This window comes from Phyllostomus discolor, chromosome 2, assembly GCF_004126475.2.
Source record: "Phyllostomus discolor isolate MPI-MPIP mPhyDis1 chromosome 2, mPhyDis1.pri.v3, whole genome shotgun sequence".
NCBI classification, from domain to species: Eukaryota; Metazoa; Chordata; class Mammalia; order Chiroptera; family Phyllostomidae; genus Phyllostomus; species Phyllostomus discolor.
The window spans coordinates 201,797,965-201,817,726 of NC_040904.2; the positions used below are offsets into that span (position 1 = coordinate 201,797,965).

Sequence of the window (19,762 nt, forward strand, 5' to 3'; positions counted from 1 at the left end):
AATGTCTCTGAGAGGTTCTTGAAAACTTGTTAACTCTTTGAAAATGGCAACTTTAAGCAAGATAATGAAACTGATTTTATCAGGGGCTCATTGATATAACCAGAGTTAAGTTCCTAAGCCAGATTTCTGGTCACAAAAACATCACCAAACTTCTAAATAAAGACCAAAAAAACTTGTAATATTAACCATTGAAATGTGAGGTATACCTAGATATAAGAAAGATGAATAAAAACAAGTAAGATGAGGGTTTTCAAACCTGCTTATTCCAGTTCAGGGTTGTGGGTGGCTAAAGCCTCTCCCAGCAAGCAACACAGGGTACATGGCAGGAACCCACCCTGGACAGGACGCCCTTCTGTCACAGGGCACACTCAGCACACACCACACTCACTCACTCAGACTGAGCACTGGAGACACGCCAGTCCACCGCACACGCACGGCTTTGGGATGTGGGAGGGAGCTGGAATACCCCGAGGGAACTCACACAGACTTGGGGAGAATGTGCAGCCCACACACAGAATCAATTTTTTTTCTCATCAATGTTGTAATAAAATGACACTGAACTAAAAAGACATTACTCAAGGACCTGCTGTATATTATTCTGAGAAGTTCAAGAGCAGACTGGATGAGATTTTACTGGTTCATCGAACAAAAACAAAAATGCCCAAAGCCACCTAAGCTTCACAAAATAACTCTTGAAGGCAAACAGTAAAAACAAACAGCAAACATGTTACATTTTACCTTACTTAGGACACATTTTACACCTAATAATAAACACACTTCACGGCAAACAATGAAAATGGAATGCTCTATGAATCAGAATATTCTAAGTAAATGAATTAACATATACGTATTAGCACACCAAACATAAAGTTTTGATTATGTACCAGATACTTTGAAACCTTATGATGAAAAGTCATTATAATAAGTATCAATGATTTTTACATAGTATTATATATAGTATTATATATGGCAATACATGTGTAAGATGTTACAAACTGTTCATTATACTATTAGTTTATGAATAGTGAATATGCAAATAATGTGTTAAACTTAGTCTATTGGACATTTGATTCCGGGTAAGATGTTTAATGAAATGAGTTTATTTACCTGTCTCAGTATTACTGAAAAGATGTCACCTTATCCTCATGGGAAGATGAGGGGAAAAAAAGAATTTTCAAATGTCAAGTAATCTGTTGCTGGCAATTAGGACATGACCTAAAAAGCTTTCTCATTACAAAAATAATGCAAAGGCAAATATTCAAAACCGGAGAAGCAGCTGAGCACTGAGGCTTCTGCCCACATCCCACAGCTAACAGCTTCGGTTTGCAGGGGACAGAAGACAAAGCCCAGGGACTGGATGACGATCAGAGACCTCTGCATAGATCCGGGACCTTTAATGGGGAAGTAGGGAAAACAATCCAAAACCAAAACTGCCATGTAAAATATCTACTGTGGTGAAGCCCAAATGATAGAAAAAGTTACTTGTGAGAAATACCAACCACTGGATGGCCCTTTGGGGCTTGAATTCCCATTAACTATGTACTCTAGAAAATGACAACTGAATTCAAAATGGCTGTATGTCGGGTAGTAGTCCTACGCATTTGACAAAGGCATGTTCTCTCTGGGTGAACTAACCCTACCCAGGTCCCAGAAAGTTCCCATAGATACAGGACAATCCATGCACGCACTCCTACACAAACACAAAGAGAAGAATCAAACCTGCAAAGACATTAGATTAAAGTGGATATACAGATATATTTAAGGAAACAGAAGAGTTAATCAAAAGTATGAGTTATCATGAAGACATTATCAAAAACCACCGGGCAGATTTTAAAAAGAACTATGCAAAACTTTTATAACAGGGAAAAAAATCAATGCTTAAGAGTTGCTAGAAGACATATTTGAAAAAAAAATCACTCAAATGTCACAAACAGATGACAAAAAGATGTTAGGAGGGATACAATGGAAAGTTCCTCCATATATCTCATTTGGGTTGCAGGAGCAAACAGAGGAAGTGGGGCAAGAGGAAATATTTGAAAGGATAATGGCAAAAGATTCTCCATACTTGATGACAGGCACCTTTATGCATATTTAGGAAGAACAATAAATCCCTGGCAGCTTACATGAAAAGAAATTAGCAGTCAGATACAACATAGTGAAACTTTAGAACACACAGGAACTCTCATGACACATATAAAGAGGGGAGGGTGAGGGGAGGGGAGGGGAGAAGTAGGGGAAGAGAGAAGGGGGAGGGGGAATGGAAGAAGACTGAGGGAGAGGGGGAAAGGGAGGAAAGGGAAGGTGGGAAAAGGAGACAGGGGAGAGGGGAGAAGAGAAGGTGATATCTCGGCAAAATAAGCCAGAAAGAAAAGACAGGTTTCCTATAACAAAATAATAATTAGAATAATCATCAGCTTCTCAGCAGAAACAACAAATGCAGGAAGAAGGTGGAATAGTATATTCAAAATGATGAGAGAAAAAACTTTAAAATTGTAGATACAACAAAAGTTTTTTTTTCAAGAATGAAACCATATTAAAGATATTTTCAGAAAAACAAAACCAAGAGTTACCATCAATAAATTATCACCAATCTCCTAAAGCAGCCTGACAAACTATGGGTCACAGGCCAAATCGGGCCTATGGCCTAATGTTGCATGGCTGAAGAGATAAGAATCATTTTTATATTTTTAATGAGTTGTAAAAAGCAAAAAATAATTTGCAGGAGATACCTTAAGTCACTGGCAGAACCTAAATTGTTTAGTATCTGGCCCTTTACAAAAGAAGTTTATTAGTCAGCACTTTCCCATAGTAAAGGGTGTGCTTTAAAAAAAAAAAAGGTTATTTATTTTTAGAGAGGGGGAGGGAGAAAGCGAGGAAAAGGACATGGATATGTGAGAGAAACATCTGGCTGGCTACCTCTCACATACCCCCACCTGGGGACCTGGCCTGCAACCCAGGCATGTGCCCTGATTGGGAATGGAACCAGCGACCTTTCAGTTTGCAGGTGGCAGCCACACCAGCCAGGGCAGAATGTACTTTTGAGTGAAGAAAAATGACCCCAGAAGGAAAGCCTCAGATGTAAGGAACAGTGAGTAAAAAAAACTAAAGGCAAACAGGTGGGTAAATTAAACAAATGTTAGCCACATAAAATATCAAATTTGTAGGTTTAAATGATAAGAGAACTAAAATATGACAATAATGGAAGTCCGGAGGGGGTGATAGCTGTTCATGCATCAAAAGTCCTTGCTTTACTCATGATATTAACTTTGACTTTGTTTAATTAAGTATGTATGTTAAAGTATCATTGGTAACCATTAAAAGAAGAAAAATAGCATGTAAATCTTCCAAACTATCGGGGGAGGGGGAATGAAAGGGGGATAACAAAAAAGAAGACAAAAAATATGCATAGTGCAATGTTTTCAATAGTAAAAAACTAAAAGTAACCCAAATATCCAATAGAGGTATAGATAATTGTAGTCTATTCATATTATACAACACCATACAACAGTGAAAAATAAATGAAACTGGATATGGAGGAATCTAGCATGTATAAGTTCGATAGTAACAAACTGGAGAACATAATACATTATTAATATTACTGATATGAAGTTTAAAAAATAAAAATCTATGTATTGATTTGCAACACCTACATATATGGTAACTCTAAGGAAAACGGAGTCATCAAAAATTCAGACATGGCTACGGGAGTGAGGAGGAATGGCAGTAAGGGAAGGATACCCCAGCGGCTTTGACGGAACTGCTAACGTTCCCTTTCTTCTTTACTTTTTAAATCTTGGAAAATTTAAAAATACTTTCATTATTTTGGAGATAACTGATTTATTTCCTTTTAATTTTTTAAGTTGAATTTATTGGGGTGACACTGATTAACAAAATTATACAGGTTTCAGGTGCACAGTTCTACAGGGACCTATTTTATTATTATTCTTTATACCTTATATTGGTAACATGTATTTTAAAATACACTTTATAAACCTAAAATATTGTGATTTTTAAAATAAATAAACTATGGTTTTGTTATTTAAATCAATACCCTAGCTGGGTCTAGAGACTAAAGCAAAATTTTTCATGACAAAATTGCCTAAGGAATCTTCTGTATTAAACAACTATAGTTACCTTTTATAAAAGTTTATAGGATTATAAATATCAGGGAAAAATGTAGAGCAGGTAAAACATTTAATGGAATACATGTGTCTATATGAAATGATGTTATCTGAAGGCTTGTTCTAAGAATTCCATTTATCTTGAATCTAAATGCTAAGTTTTATAGCGTGTACTTTAATTGAATCCTAGTGGATGTGCTGATTTTTCCGGGACAGCCTTTGTGATCTCAACAAAGTCATTTCACAAATATCTTTCTTTACATAATTCAGAAACCTGTTGAAAATAAATTTAAATTTCAGGTGCATTTAGAGTTAACAGCAAAAAGTCTTTCCATAAATTAAAAAAGGATAAAAATGTATTTATCAAGGAAAGAAAAACACTGTCAAATTTTATTACTTCATAATTTGCATGTATAACTGTATGGCTAACAGCCAGGTATGCCAAGGCAGCAACCACTAAGTGATCTTTAAAAAAGTTTAGAAGCCTAATCACAGCTGACTTTTCATAGTTTGGGTTACCTCCATTTTTCTACAATTGACAAATCAATCTTCTAAAAATGAAGTTTTTACCATCAAAACACAGAGTATTTTGCTACAGTAAGTGTTGATGATTAGGTCTTGAAATTTGTTATCCAAAGTATATATGGAGTTATTGGGTGGTCGTGGGGGTTAAGAGATCCCGGCAACGGTACAGCCTGAGCTTTATGTATGACCAGTGAAACCTTTTTTCCTGGCAGCAATGCCTGCCATCGAGCCAACTAAAAGGCCACGGAGTGTGTGTGGTATGGGCAGAGACAAATGCTATTTTCGGTGTAGGCAGTATTGTATAGGCAGGAAATTAAGAAACTTTGGAAAACTTGATATAATACAAATGATTATATGAGGCTCCAGCATATTTGAGGTCGGGGCAAAGCCAGGCTGATGAAAGGGCTATTCTAAGGATTTGAAATGGGCAGGCCTTTCCACCACACCCACCAAAGGCCAAACACAGAACTTTAGTTAGAGGAGACTGAGATTACCTAGTCCACTTCTCTCCTTGAATGCTTGAATCTCTAGTGCATCTGAAAAGGGAGCTTGCACATCCCTTCTCTGAACAGTTGCAGTGAGAAGGAACTAGCTACTATTTGGGGGAACTTACTAAATTTGAGGTAGATCTAATTATTAGAAGAGTTCTCTTTAATACTAAACCAAAATTTTTTTTTCATGTAAATGCTACTCATGACTCCAAATTCTGCTCTCTGGAAACAGAGTTAAGTCTAATTCAGTGATGGCAAATGCCTGGCCATAGCTATAGCTAATTCCCCATTATATTTCTACTGGGGCACAGACTCGAAGAAGGAGCTTTGGCATCAGTCTGAAAGGACCATAAGCAATGACTTCATTCAAGTAGAATTGACAACACAAAATGTATTTACCTTTCTGAGCTTAATCTGGCTTTCATGGGACAGTTTTGAACATTTTAGTACCACTCTGAAATGTCTTCAAGTACATTATCTCCTCTGAATCAGAATACACTGCTGAGAACTGAAGTAAACATGAAACATCACTGTCAATTAATAGAGAATGTACAGCTGTCCCGTCCAATATGGTAGCTACTAGCCACATGGGGCTTTTAAGTACTGGATATATGGCTCGTTCAAGCTGAGACGCGTTTACTTTATAAAGTGCAAAATTCACACGTTCCAAAGACTTAATATAAAAGGATAAAAAATTTCTCATTAATAATTTTTACATTGGTTATACATAAAGTGTTTTGGATATGTTAGGTAAAAAAATAATTTCATCTGCTTTTCACTTTTCATAATGTGGTTACTACAACATTTAAATTTATATTCGTGGCTCACATTATATTTCTATTGGACAGCACTGAATTAGCTGCTTTTGGCAGTCTGATCATTGCTCGGATTCATGGCGAACATCCAGGTGATTAAAAGCCGGAAGTCACAATATTTTAAGACTTCATATTCATCTTTATTAAATTTTAGCTTGTTCAACTTGACCCATTAATTCAATTTATTATACAATATTTGGAATCTGAGCAGAGTCTGACATATAATATGTGCACAGAAAGTATTTGTTAAATGAAGTCTGCCATCCAAAACATGAGGTATCCTCAGCTTCGTGTTCTGTATAAAATGAGTGTGCTTGCCTAAGTCAAGCATTCTCATCCAAGTCACAGCAGAGGCCTTAATTCATTACTGATGACCCTTTGGCTAGACTTGGAAACTTTCATTGCTCCTTCTCCCCTCTACACAGAGAACTTTTATAGAAGTTTTCTTACTGCATTGGCTTACGTTTGAACATCCCCTTGAGGGTGGGATCCTTGTTTTTTTTTAACATATGTATCATCAGTTCCTGCACCAGATCTGCACTTCATGAGTATTTGACAAATACATGACACCAATCAAAACTACTAATATCCGGGTTAAATTGCCATCTTTTTCAAAAGAACAATATGAGTCTGAAAAATGCTTTGTTTAAGTTCAGATTCACTAAATTGACAGTGTTTTTCTACCAGCCTTAGACTGCGGATTGCCTGACAGGGATTTGGAAATCTTTCAATTCAATTTGCCTTTACTTACTTTTCTCTCAAGGCAAGGAGGCATGAAATTGGGTGTTACAGACCTTGAAGGTTCTAATGTGAAAGATTAAGAACAAGGCTTAAACAGTGTTTAATTTGATGAAAAAAAAAAAAACTTCAAAGGGAAGCAATAATTTACTCTGCATCCCCCAAGGCGAATTATCAGAATGCAATTCTGCGCAACTGCCTGAACCACGGCTTCAACCTGTCTGAACAGCAGCGCACAGAGAGAAACCCAGGGGTTCAGAAGTGGGGTCTACGTCTTGTCCTTACATTTACTAGGCATACACATCCCTGAACTCCTCTGGTGAGGACTGGAGACTCTCTGAGGGCAGAAAATTTGTTCAACCATATTTCCAGTACTTGGCACAAAGTATAATTTGTGTTCACTACTTGCCCAATTAACAAAAATCCAATTCTTCCCTTAGGTAATTTTGGGGAAAGACCTACATTGCCAATCTCACAGGTCTGAGGCTAAACAGGGACAGTGCATGCGATCACAAACTGTAACAGACCAATACAAATGTTCTTGCTGTTTCTTTTTTCTCATTTTATCATTTTCCCTCTTTTGCTCCATTTCTTGCTCTGCTATCCATCGCCTCTGCCTTTCCTTCTTTCCTCTTTTTTCTCCCTCAGTATTTCTAGCTGAACATAACACTGGAAATAAAAGTAATCTTTTTTCAGTATTTTTGAGTACTATTCTATGGATTAATTTTAAAATAAGGTAAAAAGTTAGTTTCAACTGTAGGGGGCTGATTTATTCTCTTGTCAATTAGTAATCTGCATTAGAAAAATGGTTTTACCTCAGTCTTTGCCAAGTCTATGTTATACGATTTCTCTTAATCATGTGACTTTTTATGACTCTAACCTGGTGGTCCAGCTGAAGCCAGCCTGAGGGTCACATTTAGGCTAAAAGCTACAAATTCCTACACCAACCCTAAAAGAAAATATAGAATAATGTAAGAGTTCTTATATTCTGTTCAGAAACTAACAAATTGAAGCCTTTAATTCATACTTTCCCCTTAGGATAAATATGCATGCAGTATAATTTTTTATAAATTTATACATTTATTGTACTGTAATGTGCTAAATTACATGAATGAAGTCAAAACACTGTAAGATACTAAACTGCCTCCTGAGTAAAAAAAGCAAATACTATTTATGATGTGTATATAACAAAGCTATTTTAAACCTCTGAAAATTAATCACTGTCAAATTACCTCACTGATTAATGTTAATTTGAGAAATACTGTTCTTTGAATAATAGTCCAGTAAACAAAAGATTAACTAGAGATTCCTGATAGTTGAATCCTCATTGTTCAAAGTCTCTCTTTCATGTAGAACTAGCTTTCTTGTGAGAAAACATGGTGTGTGCTCACCACAAAGCACTTTTAAATTTGGTGATTAAATAAGGGGCTGTGCCTGAATGTCACCATTGACCAAATCAATGACAGCTAAAACATGTTAGGTATTAAATGTGCTAGATGCCTTCCAGGAACTTTATGTGTACTAGCTCATTAAAGTCTCAGAAAATCCTATTAATTGTATGCTAAACTGACTGTTCAACTAATATGATCCCATACACTGCATACTCTAGAGCAGGGGTGTCAAACTCATTTTCACTGGGGGCCACATCAGCCTCGAGGTTTCCTTCAAAGGGCTGAATGTAATTTCAACTCCTTAATAGTTAAGGAGTAGTTACATTTATACACTCCTAAAATTATTACACTAACCTGAAAAGTACACGTCTCAATGACCACGTAATTAATGCCACCATATGCAAGCAATTAGGTTTCCGGAATCCCCACTGTCAAAAGGATTAAATCATAATCTTTGATTACGAACATATTCCATTTCTAATCATAAAGCAAAAGGGAAGCCTTATATTTTCCTTTTTCACCATTTAATTTTTCCACAAATCCCAGACATAAATTGCTGGGAAGGTCTCTCTAGCTTTTCACATCATTTTTAAAAAAATTCAAATTCAGTATACTTTCAAAGTTTAGCAAAAGTTTACCAAAGTTTGCATAAGATTTCTTTCCAGTGAAATACCTTCACTGTCATTCACTGCATTTTTCATACACTAACCTGAAAAGTACACATTCCAATGACCACGTAATTATTGCCACCATATGCAATTAGGTTTCCAGAATCCCCGCTGTCAAAGGGATTAAATTCTACTACATGCACATAATCTTCACAATCCACAGTGTAGGCCGCATTTCTTGTGGCATCTTGCTTCATTTTGTATGTCAAAGCTTGAGCAGTTGTAAAAAATAGCCTTCTACTGGACAAGGTCACAAAACTGTGAATTACAGCACAGACACAGAGAGAAATGGTCAAAATGTTACTCACTTGCAGCAAATGATCAAAATAAAAACACAGTATTACATATACCACAAATGGCTCAAAAATTAACGTATTTGATTAAACACTTTGTGAATGATACCTTCAGCATAAATCACCATAATTTTGTTTAGATTATTTAAAAGATATAGTGAGTACTAGCAACATATAGAGAAATCGCTATAGTATATTAAAAAGTTAATGATAACATACTTAAGTTAAAAAATTGATACTTTTTGCAGGTGCCATGTTAAGCATTTTACTGATATTATCACCTGAAATTGTGCATAAACCTAAGAGAGAGGTGCTACCCATGGTTCCCATTTTTACTGATGAGGAAATCAAGACTTTTGGATGTTAATTAGCTTGCCGAGGTCGTAAAATCAGCCAGAATTTGAGAACATTACTATGTGTTGGACACCAGTGCCAGAGAAAAACGCAGCTCTTGGCCTTGAAGGAGCTCACAGTCCAGGGATACTTATGGTTCGGTGTGAAAAGTGCTACATATAAGCAGACACAACCTATAAGATCTGGAAGAAGTACCAAAATATGTGATATGAAATAATATTCATAAAACCAGGCACAAAACTTCAATTAACTCGTCGTGGCCTGGGGTGCACTCTCAAAGTAGCATTCCCAGATGAGACTTAGGGATTCTAGAGGTCTCTTTCTTTTGTTTTAGGTGGACGCAGGAGTTGTCCTGAAAACAGTTGGGCTCAGTAACAAACACATCAAACACCCGATGAGCATTTACTGAGAATCAGATGAGTCCCACCCACCAATAAACTAGTAGCCTTACAAGTGTGCATCCGGGACTGGACATTTATCTTAAGGTGACCAGCAGTTGAGATGCCCTCAGGGGAACAACGGTGTGGGAAGTGCAAAAAATTCGCGGTTAGGACACTCGTTTCCCTAGAGCTCATTAAAATAGTGCCCAGTCTCACTACATAATCGGGATCTCACAGTACAAAGCGGGCTGGAAGGGTACGGGAGGGGAAGAAGTTCCTGCTAAGAGACCCAACGCGTCTCCCTGTCTCAGGCAGGTCCGGGGAGACCCCGCTACCACCTCCCCAAGCCCGAGGTCCGGAGCAAGTAGGGTGAAGAGCTGGGCAGTTTGTAGCGAAGAGCACGGGCCCTTCGGCTCCCTGATACGCACCGGAGGGCGCCAGGATTCAGGCAGAGAGGAACGGGTCTCAGCTGGGGACTGCGGCGACTTGCTTGGATTCTGCTTCCGGGACAGAGGGCAGGGGCAGCGATTGGCTCTCAGGCCCTCCCGCGAGATTTAAAATGTAACCCGCAACTACTCAAACAGCAGAGCGACTGCTGCTCGGGAGGACCTCCCTTCTGTTGGGTCTGCATCTCCCGGGTCACCCCACCACCCCAATCTCCCGAGACGGGTGAGTCTTGACTCTTCCTCACCCACCTGGTAAGTGGTGATCCAAGCCGCAGGATTTTCTATGACAGAAAAGTGCCAAGAGACTGTTTAAGGTGTTTGTGCGGTGGCTTTGCCCTGGAGCCAGGGTGGGTCTGGTTGTTTTCAGCAGAATTGACAGTATCCAGTAATGGGTGGAGCTGGAAGGCTGAGGTCCATTGAGGACTGCTTAGGATCCTTAGGCAAGAAACCTGGGTTCTAGTCCCAAAACCTACGCGGACACCAGTTCTGTTTCTTTCGCCCTCTCTCTATTACATCCTTCTAAGGGACATTTTGGACCTGCATTCTGACAATGATAGCAGCAAGGACTACCAACTTTTTTTTTTTTTTATTGAGCACCTACTAAGTGCCCGGCACAAGGTGGATTATTTATTTGTCTCCCCACCGCCTCAATTTTATGGGTAGGAGATATTCTTCCCATTTTACAGATGAAGAAATATATGCTTATCGGAGATTTTAAATACAGAAGATCATTTAATACGTGGGAGAGTCTGGATGCGGATCCTGGTCTGTCTGACTACAAAGTGTAATTCTTTCGATCGTCTCACACTGCTTCCCCAGTGACAGTTTCCTGTCTTACAAATTTTGCTCCAGTGCAGCTTGGAATCCAGTCTTTTAAAAAAATGTTTATTATCGCAGCCGCCTTCTACTGTTTTTGTATAGTGCATCCTGACATTCAGAGGGTTTGCATATTCGTTGTCTTATTGACTCCTCCTAACTGGCTGAAAGGTATTATTCCTGTTTCTTTTTGATGATGCTTCTACCTAGGCATTCCGGTGTAAAGCTTATTGCCTAGGCTCACACAGCCAGCTAGCTACTGCAGAGCTGAGACTAGATTAGGGTTGGCAAATGCATGGCAATGCCTGTTTTTGTGCAGCCAGTTCCCAAGTTAAGAATAAATTTTACATGTTTAAATGATTGAAAAAGAATCAAAAGAAGGATGGTATTTTGTGATGTGTGAAAATTATATGAAATTCAAATTTTAGTTTTTATTAAGTTTTGTTGAAGATCATTTGTTTAAGTACTGTTTGTTAGTGGCAATTTTTACACTGCAAGGTCAAGTTGAGTAATTGCAACCGAGACTATATGGCCTATACTTCTCAAATATTTACTATTTGGCCCTTTCCAAAAAGTGTGCTGACCCCCAGATGGGACTGTTGGCTCTTATATGTGCCAGGCACTGTTATAAAAGCTTAACTTATATTTATGTCATTTACTTTTTACAAAACCCCATGAGATAGTAACTGTTATTATTTTAACTTATCAGTGCAAGGAAACTGAGGCAGGGAGAGGTGATGTAACTTGGCAAAGATCTCACAGCTAGTAAGTGGTAAAGCCAGGATTCAGGACAGTCTAAATCCAGATTGCTCTTCATTGTTAGCAGTCTGAACTACGTACCTTTAAGTAACACTAGCAATAGTAATTTACTACAAAAGATTTATTTCAGGCAAACTGATCATATCACCAGTGTGTTACTTCTTTACTTTCTTTTTTATTTCTTCTAAGAGATGAGGGTGATATTTTGAAGAGGAATGTAATTCTTAGCTATTTACTAGGATTTGTATTTATGTAGATATTTTAATTTAGTCTTACACCTGTACATTTAAGTTGCATCACTGATTGTGTCTATCAGTTGTAACTTTCTAAATGACATATACCCATTTTCTTGATCATAGAAACCCAAGATACGTATTTAACATCTGGGATTTTTGTTTATGCCACATAAAAAAAAAGAAGATCACCAAAAGAGTAAGTAAGTGGGATGACTGCAGTAAAATACTCAAAATAAGATAATGGCCTGTATGTTGGAGACTGGGGTACTTAAAGTGGGGGGGGGACCCAACAAACTTTTAGCAGGCATGTCTGTAAACTTGGAGAAACAAATTGGCTGCTTTATAGGGCTTGGGTATGTAAACCATTGGAACTGTATCTAATTATTTTGGAAGGCTTTTGTGTATCAGAGGAAGGTATGTGATATATGTGATATGGGTATCACTTTCTTCAGATGTAAAATGAGGATAATAATAGACTTTCTTCATAGGTTTCTTATGAAGATTGAATGAGGTTATAAATATTAAGCTTTTAAAAAGTATTTGGCACCAAGAAAACTCCTGCACATAGCTCTTGCGTTGGTTAACTATTGCTGTGTAACAAACCACCCCAGAACTTGGTGGCATTAAAACAACATATTTGCTTATGATTCTGTGAATCAGCAGTTTGAGCTGGACTCAGCTGTATAGGTCTGCTGGTCTTGCCTGGGATCACTCTGGGCTACAGTTAGTGTGGCTGGTTGATTGGGACTAAACAGTTTTAAGACAGCCTCTCTGACATGTCTGTGAGTTGGTATTGGTTGTCAGTTGGAGCACCTTGGTTGTCTTTCATAAGGCCTCTGCAGCAAGCTAGCTTGGACTTCTTTATATGGCAGCCTGAGAGTAGCAAGAGTAAAAGCTGAAGCTTGAAGGTTTTATGTCAGACAGCCCTCAAGACCACCTTCCGGTTGGATGCTTTACTAGGAGAACTCAGAGGACTTGGCATATACTCGTACTCATGGTTATAATTTATAATGGCAAAAAAGATACTAAGGAAAATAAGCAGAGATAGAATGTGCATGGTGCGAAGTCCAGGGGAGACCAGGAACACGCTTCCGGAAGTGCTCTTAGTGAAGTCACACAGGACATGCTCAATTCCTCCAGCAATAAGTTGTGACGGCATATGTAAAATGTCCATCAGGGAAATTCTTTACTGACTCAGTGCCCAGGGTTCTTACTGAGGCTGGACATGTAGGCATTCTGTTTGTTCCAAAGTTCCAAACTCAGAAGGAACGCAAGTGTTCAGTATAAACTATATTGTTTGTACAAACGGTTTAGGCACAGTGAGCCACCCTTACTGGAAACCCTCCTGAAATCTAAGTTCCCAGATGCCAGCCAAGGGCCTTTCAAAGGATAGCAACCAGTCCTGCTGTATTAACTGTTTTCTGCACTGGTCTTTTGAGGTGTAGGCTCGGAACTCCCACGATGCCCTTCTTACTACATTCTATTGGTCAAATCAAGTCACAAGTCTGACCTAGATTCGAACGGTGGAAAAGTAGACCATCTCTTTTGGGACAACGTGACGATGGGAGGAAACTGGCCTTCCCCCTGCCCTGCCCAGCCAGATCTGCCTACCCGAGATATTATCGTCTATCTCAACACAAATATTTTTAAACACAGTTTTAATTAACTGTGTGTCTATAATTATAAGTTTACAGAATTGGTGTATCTGTTCTGTATGAGTTTTCAAATTAAAGGTTGGATTTTGTTATTTCAGTAGATTTGGCTTAAGAAAACTAAAGGAAAGCAAAATATAATTGGGTAGAAATTGTTTTAGTCTGTTTTCCTAAATTTAATGAAAAGCAATCTTAATAAATAAGAAATGACTTCTTGTTCATTACTTACTTTTCTCTAACTCTTGCTTGCTTACACAGGTTAAATATTAATTTTCAATGAAAATAAGCCTTTTTTAAAAAAAATAAAATAAGGCTTTCTAACATTGCATTCTGTTCTACTCCAAGACAATGGCTGCGCTTCATCAGAGGTCTGTCTTGGCCATGATTAAGGAGTTCAGGAGGAACTGGCACACTCTTTGTGACTCGGAGAGAATCACCGTGTGCGGCGCAGACGCCATGCTCTTGGCACTGCAGCTGTGCACGGCAGAGAACAGCAGACAGGTTAGTAGGCTACACTGAGGTTAGCTTTTCCTTGAAAGTGGATCGTGGCTGCTCCCTCTTTGAATAAACTTTATTATATTAATTTCTTTGCGATAGCTGCCCTCTTATGATAATATTAATATACTGTTTTCACAAATGCTTCTGTGTGTCTGTGTCACTAATTCCTATTGGATTTGAGATGATTTGTTTCACAGTTAAGGCCTTCATATGTATAATTTCACATAGAACATACCCATTCCATGTTTAATTCGAAGTCTTAAGATAAACATGCAACTATTATGATTATTATGGCTAAAAGTTGTTTTTATGTTATAAGACTTCCTTCTCTAAAAAGATGTGGAAGACACATAGATAATGTTTATTTAAATATAATTGAAGTATTCTATGACTAATTTAAGATGCTATAGTATAAATTAATTGTTCCTAAGCCAGGCTATGAAGCAGAATCGTTTGGGAGGGCTTTTTAAATATTTTGGCTCCTATGTGCCCCAATCTTGGCAATTCTGATTCTCTTAATCTGCACTGAGACCCTGGAAATTGTCTTTTTTCAATTTCCCCAAAGTGATTCTTACCTCATCGGCTTGGGCCAAACTACTGTTTAAAATGAGTTCTACCTAAAGGACTAGAGGTGTTCACGAGGGAGATGGGTGAGCGGAGGCTGGCGTCATCAGGAATTTTAGACAGTGTCCTGAAAGGAGTGGTACTCTTTGGATGGAATGGGTTTAAAGGAGGGTTGAAAGAAGAGGAAAGTTCAGAAGAAGCACCCGGGGGGATCAAAATAACGATGGTTTGAAGATGGTAGGGAGACTGTCGTGACTAGAGAAGAGTTTTGAAGGGTTGAGTTGGTTTCCATGGGTCTCTGAGGCTAGACAGAAATGACATTCTGATGAATGGTTTTAATCCTCTATGTCAGTAGTTCCCAGAATTTTAGAGTTCATCTGCCAGTAAAATTTCCGAAAGAATTAGACATTGACAGATTTGAACATTTCTCATGTTGGCAGATAAGGCTATTGAGAAAAATTAATGTCTAGAACCATCATCATTTTGAAAAAGGAAGACTATTTTGACACCTAAAAATTAAGAATTGTGTGATCTTAAAAATAAGAGGTAGTCTTTCCTATGCATGGGTAGTTAGCAGTTTTGCATATTTAAAACAGTGTACATTAAGGTAAGTTTGAACATAGAAAATTTTGGAGAAACTTGTATCTTATGCCGTCATTCTTTCAACAAACACTGAGTTTTTACTATGTGCTAGATGACATTATTCTAAGCACTTGGAATTTAATACTGAAGGAAATCCCTGCTCTCATGGAATTAATCTTCTAGTCAAGAGTGATAGATAGTACTCTAATAAATGAGATATTTAATGCTTTAAGTTATTATAAGTGCTACAGAGAAGAACAAAACAGAGATCCGAGTAAAGACTATTTGGAGTTTGTGATGAGGAGTTCTTACAGTTTGAAATAGGGTGCTCAAAGAAGGATTCATCTAGAACTTACCATCTGAGCAAAGATTTCAGTAAGTGGAAGGAGGAGCTGGCCACGGGGATTTCGGTGGGAAAGGGCTACCAGGCAAAGGGCACAGCAGGCGCAAGAGCCTTGAGGTGCAAGGGTCAGATGCCTCACATGTTCAAGGAGCAGCAAGGAGGCCAATCACAGCTGCTTATATCAAGGGTAATTTCTTCTCTCCCTTCCTCTCTTCCACAGGTTTCTTCCTTCCTTTTTCTGCTATCATCCTCTTTATTTCCAAGCACATTTTTTTGTTCTTTCTCTTACTTCAGGATATAATATTTTTCTCCTTTGAGATTATTAATAACATTTTGGTTTTTTTTGTGTGTAATATGTTTCCTCTAAATTCCCATTTTGTTATTTTTATTTGGGAAAGATTTCCTTTCCTCCTGTTAGAGACTTTCTTCACGATGATCCTGGGCTGTGCCCTCGTGTTAAGTGAGGCTTATTGGAAGTGCTGGGTACAGGTTAGGGCTCGTCGACCTGATCTGACTGGGCAATTGGGTTAGGGGGCTTTGAGGTCAGTGTCCTTAGGATACCCCTTCTGGAACAGTTTCCTCAGAAAAGAGTCTTTTTTTTTTTTTCTCCTGCACAAATGGTGTAAAGTTGAGCTGCCAATGTGTTGGGAGCCGGAAAGGCGTGTCACGATTCAGAGTGTGAATGTCCTGTCACTCCTGGGTTTTCGTTTGGGCGCATTCCTCTGCCCTCGTCAGTCCAGAGGATCCTTGCACCACTCCAGGAAACAAACCTCTAATTTCCTGCCAAGATAGGTGGCTGCTTGCTGCTATCTCAGCAGGAATGAGCTATTGGGCAAAAATCGAAGTGAAGTTACCCCGAGAGGTAAGCACACTACTGAAGCGACTTCAGAAGAATCTCTTCACAAGCAAGTGTTCCCACCATCACCTTCTGCTGGGCAGGTATTTTTTTTTCCAGTGGACGTACTGAGAGCGTTGGCCTTTGGGGACTTTGGCATTATATGCATGGCAGGGTGGGCAGGGAGGGCCTCTGACCCAGCTTCCCACCTTTCTCATGCTCAGCTTGTCTCCTGGTCTTTGTGCTCAGGACTCCTGCACACGAGGTTTCCTTGAGTGTCAGGGAGAGGTAGATTGCAGGGAAATGCAGACTCCACCACTTGCTCACTCCCCTACATTGGCTCTCCTTATCGTCCCTGACCTTCTGTCATTTCTCTGATGGACAACTCAGTCATGCTTAAAGAATGTTCTCCTGTTTTCTCCTATAGTTTTAGGCATTTTGTACCAGGAGGGGTTTCTCTGCAAATGCAGACGCATACGTAATGTGTCTGTTGTAAAATGAGAACAGATGGCACGCATTCTTTCTGCACCTTGTTTCCATCACCCAACATTGTTTTCAAGACCTCTTCAGGTACTGACAGAACAGTTTATCTAATTCATTCATTTTATTAGTCATCCTTTGTGTGACTGATACATTTATTCATATTTGGACATTTGGGCTGTTTGAAGTTTTTGGTATTACAAGCATTTCTGCACTGAAATTAGATGTCTGTGCACCGAGCCAGAGGCTCTGTAGGCCCCATGCCCAGCAGGTCCCGTGATAGATATGAACTGTAACGTACGGCTCTTCAACTTGGCTGCTAGAGCTTACATTTATGTTAACAGTGGAGCAGAGTACCATTCCCTTAATCTCTGTGCCCATATTAGGTGTTGTCAAACTTCATTAGAAAAGCGAAAAAGTGGTGCTTCATTTTAATTTTTCTGATAACTAGAGCATGTAAACATCTTTTAAAATGCTTATTTGACCATTTAGGTGTCTTCATCTTAAGCTCTCTGGTTATATATATCCTTTGCTTATTTTGCTATTGAGTTGCTTTTGTCTCTTTCTTACTCTTTGGAAGAGGTCTACTTATATTTTAGATACTCTTTGTTTTATACTTTGTCACTATCTTCCAATGTGCTCCATTTTACCCACTTTCACGGGATATACACCCCATATGTTGTTTCATCAGTATTCACATACCAGACCTCTCTGCTGAGTCCTGCTTTGGTATGGTCAAGTATCATTGGACATTTTACTCTGACGTTCCGTTACTGTCTCATCACTTTTAAAAGTAGAGCTCATTGTTTGCTCTCTCAACTTACCTTTCTCCTCACACTCTTAGTCTCAGTGGTATGTATCGTTGTTCACTCAGTCACTAAAGCTAGACACCTCAGGGTCAGTCATCACAGGGTCTCTCCTTTGTCCCCCAGTGCAATTCATAGGTAAGTCTCCTCGGGATTACTGCTTGAGCATTTGAAAAAAAATCTGTCCTCCTTTAATAACCTGCAGAAATGGTATTCAGGTAGATAATAGAGTCTGAGGATATCGTATACATGGAATGGGCTAGCTGAAGCTTACACCTTGGTGACTGTACACTGGGAAATAAGGAGAGAGAGATTGAGGCAATTGTTAAGAATCACTATTGTTTAGCGTCTTAGGGCTGTGGTTCTGGAAGCAAACAGAGCATGTTCAGATCACTTCCTTTTGTTTGTTAACTTGTGCATAAATAATTAAAAATAAATAGATCAACAAGCTGAATAGAATGTAGCCTGAAAAAATTTTAGTTCTCAACTGTAAAAGTTTTGACGTATTAAGATATTCAATCCAAGTCAGTTTTTCTTCAGGGCTTGTCTGTGTAGCATTCAGTCAGAATTTCTTTCGGCTTGTTAATTTTCTACTTGCTTATTCACTTTATTCATTGTGAAACTTCAGACTCTGGGTGGGAAAGGGTGAGTGGTGAATTGCAAGTGAGCTTTTCACAGTTTGAAAAGGTGTGTGTATGTGCGCAGTGGAGATGGGGGTTGCAGTTCAGGTTTATTTTAACTCTCTGCGTACAGACTTAGCTTAGGCATGCCGCGCAGTGCTCAGACTCCCCCGTCACTCAGCAGTGGGAAACAGCATGCACACCCCCCTGCAGGTGCATTCGTCAGTAGCGTGCAGAAATGAAAGGGTGGAGGTCATTGTTTATATCCTGGACCTATATTTTTCACTGTGCTTGCAGTCTAGTTAGGTTTTGAATTCTCTCAGTTTGAAAACACGAATCCCTAAAATATAGCCCTTATAAGTGAATTTGGCTACAGTTAAACTTTTGAATACCTAGTAGAATTGTTAGTCTGTCTATTGGCATGCTTGTTTCCTTAACTGCTTTAGTGGGGAAAACAAAAAGGTATATTAATATAATCTTTGATTTTTAGGTTTTTGGCATGTTTTCAGAGGAGGAAGACTTTTTCGCTTAAGTCATGGAACACCTCTCTAACAGTTTTATAATGCTAAAGATTTAACCTATTACAGATTCATTCACTATTGGCTTCATTATATGGCAAAAATATGTGACTTCATTAGGTTGCAAATAATATTTTAGCCTTTCTTTTCTTTGGAATTGGCTTTATATTTTTACTCTGGCAATTATATTATAAAGACTATTTTTCACCTTAAAAAGCCTTAAGAATATTACAAATGTTCCATTAGATAAAACAGACAAAGATACTAACTTTATAACCTCATAGAAAGCAATCACAGCACCTGTGGTTGACTATCAGATTTCAGAATGACCTAACAGAGGCACACAAGATGAAACAGGTTTTAAAATTAAATTACATTTATATACCACTCTTCCCTCAGCAAACACACTAACAATTATTTTACTTTAAATAAAAAGGGAAAGGTAACTGACATTTTTGATTATCTACCATTTATAGGTGGTGTTTAATCAGTGCAGTCTTGTTTTATTACCAAGGAAACCGACTCAGAGGGATTTCAGTATCTTACTCAAGTTCAAACAGCCAATTAATGCTCTTAAGTAGACCTGCTATCTTTTCTCTTTTGATAATAAAAATACCAGTTAGTTAAAAAATGTAAAGTTTTTTAAAAATTTTGAATCCTTATAAAAATAACATTGATAAAAATACACAACGTTCACGTCTCTGAAAAAAATGTAACTCTTGCTTTTTCTCATTTTATTCTTGTGAAATAGAAACCTTTTCATGTCCATCAAAGAATTAAGTCATTGAACATTTTGAACTTCCTTCAAATATTAGCCAGCTGGCATGTTTT

At 38.3% G+C, this 19,762-nt stretch overlaps 2 protein-coding genes across 6 annotated transcripts in view; one reads left to right on the forward strand and one right to left on the reverse strand.

The window, feature by feature from the left end:
- NUP37 (nucleoporin 37) overlaps positions 1-10,271 on the reverse strand; it is a 41,991-nt gene extending 31,720 nt beyond the window's left edge. Inside the window, exons 1-2 of one of the 2 annotated variants that reach the window (XM_028533356.2) lie at positions 10,205-10,271; positions 8,791-9,007 (exon numbers count right to left, since the gene is read on the reverse strand). In XM_028533356.2, the coding sequence (XP_028389157.1) occupies positions 8,791-8,946 (156 nt within the window). In that variant the 5' untranslated portion in view covers positions 8,947-9,007; positions 10,205-10,271. Of the gene's footprint in view, positions 1-8,790; positions 9,008-9,647; positions 9,672-10,204 lie in introns of those variants that run through there. The other variant, XM_036019491.1, reaches the window with a different exon arrangement.
- Positions 10,272-10,349: 78 nt separating this feature from the next.
- The window catches only part of LOC114514088 (PARP1 binding protein), a 53,967-nt gene continuing 44,554 nt past the window's right edge, over positions 10,350-19,762 (forward strand). For 2 of the 4 annotated variants that reach the window (XM_028533360.2, XM_036019494.1), the window contains exons 1-3: positions 10,350-10,474; positions 12,157-12,233; positions 14,031-14,186. In XM_028533360.2, coding sequence (XP_028389161.1) covers positions 14,034-14,186 — 153 coding nt within the window. In that variant the 5' untranslated portion in view covers positions 10,350-10,474; positions 12,157-12,233; positions 14,031-14,033. The remainder of the gene's footprint in view (positions 10,475-12,156; positions 12,234-14,030; positions 14,187-19,762) is intronic. The other 2 variants (XM_036019492.1, XM_036019493.1) reach the window with 2 other exon arrangements.